Consider the following 12,000-nt stretch of genomic DNA (forward strand, 5'->3'; position numbering starts at 1 on the left):
TTGGAAAGCAGAAATTAAAGCATTTGAGGCCCTGCCAGAGGGCTGCTGTGCCTTCTCCTCAGGAGAGCACTATTCTCCTGTCCTAGGAGCCAGGAGCCCCAAATCCAGGGTCCATAGCTTCAGATCCCCTGGGAATAGGTCAGCTTTTCCCCAGTGTCACTCCTAAGTCCGTGCCCACCATCGTGCTGGTCACGCTCTGCAGTCTCCAACTGCCCAACCTCACCTGCCCTTTTCTAGAACTTTTTGAGTAGGGCATGGTGAGGTTTTTTTCTTGTACATTGTTAGGAATTCCCATGAAAACCAAAACTCACATGAATGGCCTTTTAAGTTACAAAAATATTAATAAAGTCTTTTCATTCCCTGAAAGCAATAAATCCAGGCCTTCGTTAAGTTTGGAGGAAGATGTGGTCCCATGTGTCAGTGATTAAGGCTTTGGGGTGCATGAGGAGTTGAGGAATTTGCCATCTTTGAGGTGTTCTGGTTTCTGTGCACCTCCCTGGAGCCTGTTTTCTAGCAGGAAACAGGATCCCAGGAGATGATGGGTCCTTGGGGCTAACTGAGCCCCAAAGCCACAGACTGCCAGCCCATACAGCAAGAGCCATGACCCCAAACTTTGCCACCCACCACTGGCCACCCACGCCAACAACACTGTAGAATCACCCACGTACTGCCCACCTGTACAGGTATGAGTGGCCCACCTGCTAGCATCCCTGGAGCACCACAGGGTCTTTGTAGTCAATACCTCCCTTCACCTGGTTCAGGCTCTACAGTCAGGTTACTCTTACTCAGCTTCCCCCTTGGCAGGCCTGAGATCACTGCTTCCCACCTCTTGCCTCCCACCTCCCCTCTCTGGAGTACTCTCCTGCCCTCCCCTTCTTGTCCAGGCCACCGGCCATCAGGGCCCCTTCGGCCCTTCCAGAGAGTTCTCATGGCCTTAAGCCCCAGTGGATGGAAGGGTCACGGTCTCGCTCAGACGTTCTCATTCCAAGGTGCTTCTCACTCGTGAAGTTTGCCCAGCCTCCCTTCAGCTGCCTGAGCCTCAGAGGGTGGGGAGAGGTCTCTGTCAATCCTGAGAAGCCTGTTACGGGTGACTTGGTACATTTTGGGCTTCTCTAACAGAATGCCTGAGACTAGAGCCCAGAGATTTATTTCTTACAGTTCTGGAAGCTAGCAAGTTAAAGGTGGAGGACCACATCTGGTGAGGGCTGTCATGCTGCGTCAATCTATGGAGAAGAACAATAGGGGAGGAAGAAGTGAGAGAGGGAGGGAGGGAGGGAGGGAGAAGGATGGGAGAGAAAAAGAGAATATGAATGAGTTACCCTCTCTTATAACAAACCTCTTCTGCAGTAACCCATTATGAGGACTGAGCCCTATGACCTAATTTTCCTCTTAACACCCCACCTCCCAACAGTATTGCACTGGGGATGGAGTTTCTAACACATGAACTTTGGGGACACCTCATAGCACTTGGCTCCCCAACATGGGACACCTACATGACTCAAATGGGTCAATCAAAAGGGAGGGGGAAAAAAAAAGACACCCTGAGAAGTCTCTCCTTTTAAGTCTCTGTTGTAAGTATCGGCAGTGCTTATCTGCCTCCCTGGGTGTCCCATGTACCCCTTGGCTGAAAATATTTACCTGAGCCTCCCCCAACTGTGTTCTGGTCACCATCCACCAACCTTAGTCCTCTTCACCCATGCTCTGTTTCCTTCCAGACCCTTTCACTGTACCCTCTAGAGGGGACATTCCATTCTTAGCTCTGGGGCCTAAGTCACCATCACTTTCCCTGAGGAGGAGGAACCTGGAAGGGTGATGTTGGTATGAACCAGAGCCTGGTTCCTGACCAGCTAGCTATAAGATTTGGACAGGTCACTTGGCCTTTGGGCCTCAGTTTCCTTATCTGTAAACTGGGTCAATCATATCTCAGAGCTACTTAGGGATTAAAGAGATATCAAGAGCACCCGCATATAGCTGTAGGCCTCCCTCCCTGTGCTGGCCAGACACTGAGACCTCCCACCAGGACCCTTTGCAAGCTGGCTTTTGGGTCTGCAGAGGATATTACGGTGGTTGCACTGCAACAGAGCTGGTGTGTCACTCCTGGGAGTGATGGACCTGGATACCCTAATTCCTTTTAAATGTCTTATAAAAGCCACTCCTGACTCATATTAAAGGACTCAGCTCAAGCTCAGGCATTTTGGATGGCTTCAGGAAGGCATGCCCCAAGGGAGTAGAGTTGTCTTAGGTCTCCATGAAGCCCACAGATGTGGCCTTTTAATTAGACATTTAATTCATGGACCTCCTAGAGCCATCCCTGGGCTACTTCCATTCTGTGTGGTGCCTGATATATTAAAAAATAAATAATAACAAATGTCAAGATGTGGTTATAAAAGTCGTGACCAATTTTGCCCACTTGGCTCTAATAAGTATCTTCTTTGGGGAGAGGGAGCCAGGTAATGGTTAGAAACACAGGTTCATGATCCAATCTGCATGGCTCCACACTGTGTGACCTCAGCGTATCAGTAAATTGCTCTGTGCCTCCATTTAGTCATCTGTGAAGTGGACATAATAATAACTAGGTGTAGTACCTCAAACCTGTAATTCTAACTACTTGTGAGACTGAGATCAGGAGGATCATGACAAAAAAGTTTGCAAGACCCCATCTCAAGCAATAACTGGGCATGGAGGCATGCACCTGTCACCTCAGCTATGCAAGAAGTATAAACAGGAAGATCACGGTCCAGGCTGGCTGGACATAAAGCAAGACTCTATCGCAGATAACTGATGTGAAAAAGGGCTGAGGCTGGGTCTCAAGTGGTTAGAGCACCTGCCTAACAAGGCCCTGAATTCAACCCTCAGCACCACCAAAAAAATAAAATAACAATGTTCCCCATAGGTTTGGTGTGAGAAATATGTGAGTGAATACCACGGGATTAAGATTAGTACCAGGCATAAACACTCAATAAATGGTCCCAACTAATACTGTCAGCTGTGGCTTCCCAGTCCTGTCAGCTCCTTTGGAGAGAGCAGTAATGCCTGTATAGGAGACCTTCTGTGAACGTGAGGTTGGGGACACCCACTGGCCCAGCCCCTCCTGACATGAGCCTTGTTTATTCATTTACTGGATGGCATGATGTCCAAGTGAGCTCCCCAGATCTGGTCACTGGGACAGTCAAGGTCTATTACCAGCCTGAACAACAACCCTGGTTCAGACAAACCTGATGGACCAATGCCTCAAAACCCCAGCAGTGACTAGCTCAAGCTGTAGAATGCTTGCCTGGCAAGTGCAAGGCCCTGAGTTTAAACCCCAGTACCACAGATAAAGGGGGGTGGGAGGAGAAGGGAGGAAGGGAGGGAGGGTGGAAAACTTCAACAGCCTGTAGAATTAGTTTTCCAAACTGCTTTGGAACCTTCTAGCAAGCAGAGGGGTTTGGTGGATGGCAGAAAACAAGCCTACAGGGACACAAGCAGCTTTGGAACAAACTGTGTTTGTTGAGTAAGAGGCTGTGATTTCAATTCCTGGAGGAAAACACAACTCACAGTGCTGCTGAGCCCAAGCCAGCCCGCTACTGTCAGCCTTTCTGCCAGGAGCACCCTGGTTCCAGGCCCACCCTAGGGCATCCACTGCAGTATACCTGTCCCCACTCCTCCAGAGGAAAGAAGACTTTGTTAGTCTAAGCTGGAAGGGAGCAAAGAACCTCCCCTAGCTGGGCAGGAGTTTCCAACTTTGGGGTTGGTCTGAGACTTGTAAAAAAAAAAAAAAAATCTGGGGATATGTTTTTAATGATCTGGTGTTTGACACTCAAATCCAGAACCTTGCCACCTCAGTGGATGGCTTCAGGCAACCTCAGGGAGCCCAGGCTGAAGGTTAGGGAGGATCAGAACCATCTCACCTCACTATCCTCCCAAATTCTGGAAAGAGGGTCAGACAGAGAAGTAAGTATCGTGCATGGCTTGTGGACACCATGAGATAAGAAGAGCTTGGCCCTTATCACGGTAGCTGAGGAGGCCAGGGGACAGATGTTGGAGTCCCACAGACTGGGTTTGAATCCTGGTTCTGCCATTTCCTCACCATAAGACTCATTGTGACCTCAGGGATGCAACTGTTTCTCTGACTATTAGTGCCAGGCCCATGGTGGACACTCCACTATGGCTACTGATGCGTCACCACGGCCTCCATCGGGCCAGTCTGGCTCGCAGCCTCATTTGGTCTCATGGTAGCTGAGAACTGTGGGACTATTTGGGGCACATCACGTGAAATTCACCAGTTAACAATTGCAAGTGTTCCCCGCCCCAGCCCCTGGAGACCACCATTCCACCTTCTGCATCTTCCAATTGAACTTTATAACTGGAATCATAGATATTTGTCCTGTGACAAATATCCCATTATTTCCTGTAGAAACATCCTCAAGAACTTCCTTCTTCCAGCGGCATCATATCCTGTGTGTTTATACCACACTTTGCTTATCCATTCATCCATTGGTGGACACTTGGTTTGCTTCCACCTTTTGACTATTGTGTCTGGAAACATGTCTTGGCTTCTTTGAGCCTTGGTTCCCCTGATCTACAAGGAGAAAAAAAATAGAGACAGATTAAAATATTTTGCAGAATTATTGGATAGATTTGATTAGAAAAATTGCATAAAAGTCACCAGGCACCTGTAGCTCATGCCTGTAATGAGCTACTTGGGAAACTGAGATGGGGAGGATAGTGGTTCAAGACCATCCCAGACAAAAAGTTAGCAAGACCCATCTCAACCAACAGATGAATGAGGTGACACACGTCTATCATCCCAACCTACCCAAGCTACATGGGAGACTGAGATTGGGAGGATCATGGTTCCCATGCAAAAAAAAGTTAGTGAGACCCCCATCTCAACAGAAAAAAGCTGAGTGTAGTGGTATGTGCCTGTCATCCCAGCAATGGTGGGAAGCATAACATAGGAGGATAACAGTCCTGGCCAGCCTGCACAAAAAAGCAAGACCCTATCTGTCTCCAAAATAACCACAGTAAAAAGGGCAGGAAGTGTGACTCAAGCATTAAAGCTCCAGTTCAGACCCAGTACCACCAAAAAAAAAAGAAAAACACAAAAGTCCCTGTCCTCCGAGGCCTGCAAGAGGGAGGAGGGGGCAGGGGTGGGAGCCTGAGCAGCCGGAAAAGAGCAGCCAGACCTTTAGAATGAGAGGGAGGAGCCTGGGCACACCATGCCCTGGGATGATCACCCTGTCAGAGGCCAGCACTAAGACAGGACTGCTGGGGAAGATGTTCCCAGCAGAGGTAGATGCAGGAAGGCTTAGGGACACCTCCACCTGAAGGCCAACATCCTTACTGCTCAGACTTTGGAGGAAGTCTGATGGGTTCAGGGTCCCTTTGGAGTTGGTCAGTGCTGTGAGTTCTCCATCTCCAGAGATGAGGCCTCTGTGTATTAGAAATGGTCCCATTTGTCTGGCCTTGAACAATGCTTGAGAAAACCATGATTTTGGAGTTATTTAGTGTGCATATGGTGGTTCAGGCATCCTGACTTACTCAGTAACAAGCTGGAGCCCTCGCTGGCCTGGGCTATGCCAGAACCTCAGGATTTCATGGAGAAATCCCTTTCCTAGACTGTGCAACAACTTTGGAATGCTCAGCCTCTGCCTTCAATGTCCAGATTTGCAGACAGCCAGTGATTAAGAAAATGGAAAAGCCTCAGGCTTTCCAAGGGGCTGATCTTGCAGTTGTACACTCTCAGTAAGGTGCACGTATCTCAGTTGATAAGAGCACTAGACTAGCATGTGAGGTCCTGGGTTCCATCTTCAGCACTGGGGGAAAAAAGTGGGGTAAGGTTGCAACTGAGGGCTCAGTCAGCATCTGCACCCTGACCCCTACCCCCAAAGATGAAACTCTGCAGTGTCTCCCCCTGCCTGGGGGATGCAGAAGTCACATCAGTGCCCCAGACTCTAATGGCCCAGCTGCCCCTCTAAATAGTTATTTCTTGGGGATTCAAATTTTAATTGTACCTTCTGCTGCCAGCTCATCTGTTTACTGATTCTATAAGATACGTGCCATTGTCAGGTCATCAAATCTGTATCCTCATGTGTTGGGAGCCACTCAAGTCTTTTCCCTTCCTACTCAGGTGCTTCCTTGCTGATGCCTGTTTCCCTAGTGGCATCTATAAAACACTGGAGTCCCTATAGCTTCCAGGCCCATACCTAGAGTCACATGTGTCTCATGCAGAGTTGGGGACAGTGGCCTTCTCCCAGCCCAAGCTTGTCTTTACCACCTGCAGACTCACAGCTGGGACAGTTTTTCCAGCAGCATTCTTGAGCACACAACCTGTTCCATTGCCCCCAGCCTCAGTTTCTCCATGTATGCATGAACAGGTCAATAGACTGCAATAGACTCTCCTGCGCCTCCCTAAGTGTCTGCATTTGTGGCAGCTGCAGGAGGCAATGTGTAGAAAGGAGCAAAAGAAAACCAACAAGAAAAAATATCTGGGCAGGGGCCTGGTTCTGAAAGGTTTTTTCTGAAGCCAAGCAGGAGGTGGACCAATCTGCTTGAGGTCCAAATGCCCTGGGGCCACCAAGACTGCCTGCCCAGTGGTTCAGCATGTCAGGCCAACTATCCTTGAACCTTAGAAACCACGAACTGACCATGAAAGGATCCAAAATGCACCAGCCATGTGATCTTGGCCCAGCCTTTCACCTGGCTTAGTTTAGCCTTGGGCTCTCACCTGTACAGTGACACTGGCACCTTCTTCAGAGGACTGTCAGGAAAATAGATGAGTTCACTGGATGAGAAGTAAAAGATCTGAAGCAAAAGGATCCCAAGTTCATGTTCACTAGATGAGTAGCCTGGCAATCAGTAGATGCTGAACCAAGGTTGCTGCCTTTACCAGGCTCTCAGCCCTTCATGGCCTCATGAAGGATGGTCCTTTCCACCTTCTCCCACTTGCACCTCCTTGTGTGTGTCTGGCCTCTGAGTTTGCAGAATCTGAAGAGTAGGATCCTCATGGTCAGCATGGAGCCCAGATCTGGCACATTCCCCCTCTGCCAAGGCCTCTGTTAGCCAAGCATAGCCAGCCTCAATGACTATCTCCCTGCAGTGGAGGAGAAAGAAGGTTAGAAAGTGCCATCTCAATCACTTGTGCCCATGAAACCAGGTGGGTCTGCGTCTCCTCCAAGCTGTAGAGCTTGGTGGACTTGAGGAGGGACTGAGGTTTCCTTACCCATCTACACTCCCCCCCTTCTCTTCTTCCTTCTCTCAACCACCATTACCTGGCTCCACCCTGTGCTGGGAGGTGGGGTCATGGGGCTGCACAAAAGGCAGACTGCACACCCTGGTGCACTCTTCTCTGTTGGAGGAGGAGTCAAGCATAGCAAGAAGGGCAAATGGAAGAGAGGCTAGGCACTGGAGGAGCAGGTGCCTGGTATCAATGAGGATGCAAGCTAGGTTGGAAGTGGGGGAAGAAGAGTGTGACAGGGCAGATACCAGACCCGAGATGGGATCTGGCTTAGTTCCATGGGTACCAGTGTTGCCTGATGATTGGGAGATGAGTGTGGGTTCCAGCCTGTTGCCTCTCAGTGGAGCTGAGTGTTTCAGTCTGAATCTCACAAGGAAGGGTAGAGCCATTGTCCATTGTGAGTTAATCCCACAGAACCCTCTAGAACCTAGTTTGGATTAGCCCTAGAGTGGGGTTCACCAGCGGCCTCCTTCTCTTTTTCAACTTGGGCCTTTTCTGTTGGGAATCATGTCCAGCCTGGCGGGGCTGTACCCCCGCCTGCTAGGAGCTTTATCCAAAGGCCCTGGGAGGGGGACACCCTGCCTCGGCAGCTGCCCGCCCTGCTAGGATCCCTCTCCATTGGGCCTGCTGCCTAACCATGCCACCCAAGAGAAACATGCAGTTGTACCCATTCAGTCAGCCACCTCAGCAAAGGCAAATGTGGCTTACATTACCCAGACAAGGAATTTTCACAGGAGTACCCAGTAATGACCATTAGCAAGTCTCAGAGCTAGTTTCACATCAAGTCCCAGCAGAGCCTGTCTTATTCTACTACTTATGGCCCCTTTTCCTCCAAACCTCACACCTCAGCCTCTGTGGCCTGGTAAAAGCCCTGAGGCCCCAGGGGTAAAAGCTGGATCCTTTCCTTCTGACGAGCAAGGAGCATGATGCCAAGCATGTGTTCCCATATCCTCGTGTACCCTAAAAACAGATGTGTCTAAAGAGGAGAAAAGGCCACCCAAATATGCTGACCAAACCCCACCCCCATACCAGGGCACAGTCATTTTGCATGGCAAGTTCGAGAGGCTCCCAGGCACAGTCAGTCCTGCATAGAGCACCAGGGAGGAGATGACCACAGCAGGCCTGAGATATGGGTGAGACGCTCACATGGAGATGTCAGGTTGACAATTGACCAAGCAGTGGGCATAGGTGTCACAGGCCTGGGCCTAGACTGTGGGCCTGAAAGCACCTTCTAAGCTGTGAATCCCATGCAGGTGAGAGGAGCCATTTGTGGGGCTGTCAGGATCCTGGCATCACAATGTCAACATCCTAGACACCCTAGGCAATTCCAGCCCAGACTCAGAAACCAGGGGCTGCGTTCAGGATGAGGGGAGACCAAGGGCTGTGGCACTGGCATGGGTTTTTGTCCCCAAAACTTACAGCTGCGAGATGGAGCACATTTTAAATTTTTAAGTTTGCCCTCAAGCCCTCAGCCCCCAGGCTAGGGCTTGGTATAACACAGGTTTCTTGGTATAACAGCACCAAGAGTTCCTCCCTACCCAGATAAACCTCTCTCTATGTCCCTCACAAGCCCTCCCTCCTCCTGCCCAAGGCACCCCCTTAACAAAGGTCAGAAAGAGCCTGTGGCTCAGGGCTGTATCTGATTTTCTGTCCTGGGTGGACCAAGTCGGGATGTACAGTGGGTCTGACCACCCACTTGAAAACAGGGAGAAAAAGAAAGAAAACGAAGTTGGTTTTATTTTTTTTGTTGCTTTTGTTTTTGTTTTGCGGTACTGGGGCTTGAACTCAGAGCCTTCACCTTGAGCCACTCCACCAGCCCTATTTTTGTAAAGGATTTTTCAAGATAGGGTCTTGCAGAACTATTTGCCCAGGCTAGCTTTGAACTGCAATCCTCCTGATCTCTGCCTCCTGAGTAGCTAGGGTTACAGGCATGAGCCACCGGTGCCTGGCCAAAAGCAAACTTTTCCATGAACCATGAATCATGGATCTGATTCATGGCCAACCTCCTGCGTCTTCTCTGTGGTGGTTCTGGGGATTCTTGAGAGGTTTTGAGGTTGACCATGACAGCAAAGGGCAGTGCCTTGTAAGATAGTCACAACCTATCCTTCTGTGACCTCCAGAGCCTGGTGTGCAATGGTGGGCAAGATAGAGAGCCACAAAACATCTCTTAGAAAATTCAAGCTGATAACTACATACAACCTCACACATGTAGACCTTTTCCTGTAAAAAATGGGAGAACTGGGGAAGAAGAGGGACAGGCTGGGAGGAGAGGCAGGGCAAATGGCACTGGGAATGTTTGCTGTGAGCTATGTGAGGCGACAGGATGAGCGAGTGCCAGCAGAGGCCTCAGACCCACACTGCCACCACACTACCCTGGGCGAGGACCCCAAACCTGGGGCGGAGGGCTAGCCAGGATTCCAGTACCCACAGTGCTCTCCTTCTTCAGCAGCCAGGTCACTGGGGTCTCGGAACTGATATGAGTAGAGGGCTGGAGGTGGAGGCAAATGGTCTGTGCCATAAATACAGAGAGGCCAGATGACTGGACACAGCAATGTGTAGCTGCGTGCCTGTGATCTGCCAAACGCATAAATGTAGAGGTAGCTTCCAGGGACGATGGGAAGGGAGGAGGTGGAACCTTCTGCAGAAGGACAGTGGATGGGTGGGTGGCATGGTGCCTGTTACTGCTGAATGTAAGCATTTGGAACACCACAATAGTGTCTGCATTGGTTGTTACTGTATTGGCTTTGTTGTTTTCTTTTCTGGAATACTAAAAAGCATTGATGAGAGCTTTTATTAAAAAAAAAAAAATCCCATTCCCAGCCTTATCTTGCTTCTAAGTCTGGAAGTTTCTCAGCTGCAACCTCTCCTGGGTCAAGAGTGTCTTGGGAGTAAACCAGGTAGGGTGGCTCACGCCTATAATCCCAACCTATAATCTACATGGATTGTGGAGATAGGAAGATCATGGCCCAAGGCCAGCCTGGGCAAAAGAGCAAGACCCCATCTCAACGAACAAAATAAAGCAAAAAGGCTCAAGTGGTAGAGTGATCACCTAGCAAGACCCTGAGCTCAAACCCAAGTATTGCAAAAAAAAAAAAAACTTTCCTAGAAGTAGGGGGAAGATTTGGGGATGAATAAGCAAACAGATGGTTCAGTAACAGAATGAGTGCATGAAGTGTGAGGAATCGACTTGCCAGCTGTGGAAAGGGGGCTTTGAGAGCCGGGGGTCCTCTTCCCATCTCCCCTCCGCCAGCAGTGGGCAGCCTCGGGCAGGCTGCTCTGGGTGTTGCTGCAGGTGTGTGTGGCTGGGCTGTGCCCAAGCCCACTGCTTCCTTTCTCAACAAACGTATTCTTGTTATCTTGTCTAGGTGCCCCTGGACGGCGTGGCAAACCTGGACGAAGAGGCGACCCTGGTGAGTCCCACATTTTTTTAATTCCAAAGCTTGGGCTGGGAATTCCATCATGGACCCTGGACTCGGTAGGAGGTGCCAACCACCTACTCCCCACCTTCAGTCAGGTCCCTGGTCCCGGGTCAGCTCTTCTTTCCAGCCACTGTCCTTGAAGGACACAGTACCCACTACTGCCTTTTTTTTTTTTTTTACTTCTTGACATCCGTAATTCCCAGACTGACCTGTCAGTCCTCAGCCACCCTCTGAATCTGATTATGGACCTTTGCAAACTTCAATCCCTAGTCACCCACTCTGTAGAGAGGAGGCTTCCTCTCTACAGCAGTAGGTGGCGACTCAGCCAGCACCACCACCTCTACCATGGGTCCTCCCACACCATGCCATGGTTCCCCTGCACATCTCAGCCCCTCCTCAGACTTGGCCTCTCCTGCCCTTGGCAGAGCCATTAGGAGAAGGCTCCTTCACCTTCCTTCTGTGCAAGCCACAGACTCACTTGTTCTCACCACCATCTTCCTTCCCATCATCTTTATTTTGATGAATTCACCCTGCAGATTCACTGCATAGTTTGTCCTCTTCCCCCCAGATCTCAACATTGCCCCTAAGAGGCATCAACCCCACCCTCTCTGCGCTGCCTTCACATCCAAAGCCCCTCTGACATCATTTTGGCCAGTTACCAGTGACCTCTAATAGCCATACCAGCAGACATTTTGCTGTCTTTATCTTCCTACTTTCTTCTTTCCTTCCCTCCCATCCTCCCTCCTTCCTTCCCTCCTGCCTTCTGTCCCTCCCTCCTTCCTGCCTGCCTACCTTCCTTCCTTCAATAAGAAAAAGTCTCTTGGAATCCCAATCATGGCACAGCCCTCTGATGTTCATTTGCACTGCCTAGAACTAGAGATATCTACCACAGACGGATCATAATAACCTCAGCATCTGCTGAATGAGCCTAACGCTACTGATATGGGTAAGAGCGACATAGAACTGGGAGTGAAGCCAGTGCAGAATCTGCAAGTCAAATGAGCATCTGCTCCTAAGGTCTATAGAATCCTATTTTTTAAAGTTTGAGGGGGCAGGGGAATAGCGGAGAGCTGTGGAGGGGGTGAATTCAAGTATGATGTGTTTGATACATTTTAAGAACTTTTGTAAATACCACAGTGTACCCCCAGCCAGCACAACAATAAAGAAAAAAATAAAATAAATAAGTGTGATAGGTTAATTATGGATATGTTGGAAGTCTCTTTCCCTAAATATCTGGTGCTGCTTCAAGAAAATGCTTCTAAGTTTTATATTCTTTGAGTTAATGATTCAGTTTATAAATTACCAAAATAGTATAAAACTGATTTCTCTTTAAAATAATATCTTTATCTTTCTGGATCCTCA

The 12,000-nt window shown here is 49.4% G+C and overlaps 1 protein-coding gene across 1 annotated transcript in view; it reads left to right on the forward strand.

Moving 5' to 3' along the window:
- Col23a1 (collagen type XXIII alpha 1 chain) overlaps positions 1 to 12,000 on the forward strand; it is a 343,386-nt gene that overhangs the window by 264,958 nt on the left and 66,428 nt on the right. Inside the window, exon 3 of the mRNA XM_020170455.2 lies at positions 10,585 to 10,629. Coding sequence (XP_020026044.2) covers positions 10,585 to 10,629 — 45 coding nt within the window. The remainder of the gene's footprint in view (positions 1 to 10,584; positions 10,630 to 12,000) is intronic.

This window comes from Castor canadensis, chromosome 16, assembly GCF_047511655.1.
Source record: "Castor canadensis chromosome 16, mCasCan1.hap1v2, whole genome shotgun sequence".
NCBI lineage: Eukaryota > Metazoa > Chordata > Mammalia > Rodentia > Castoridae > Castor > Castor canadensis.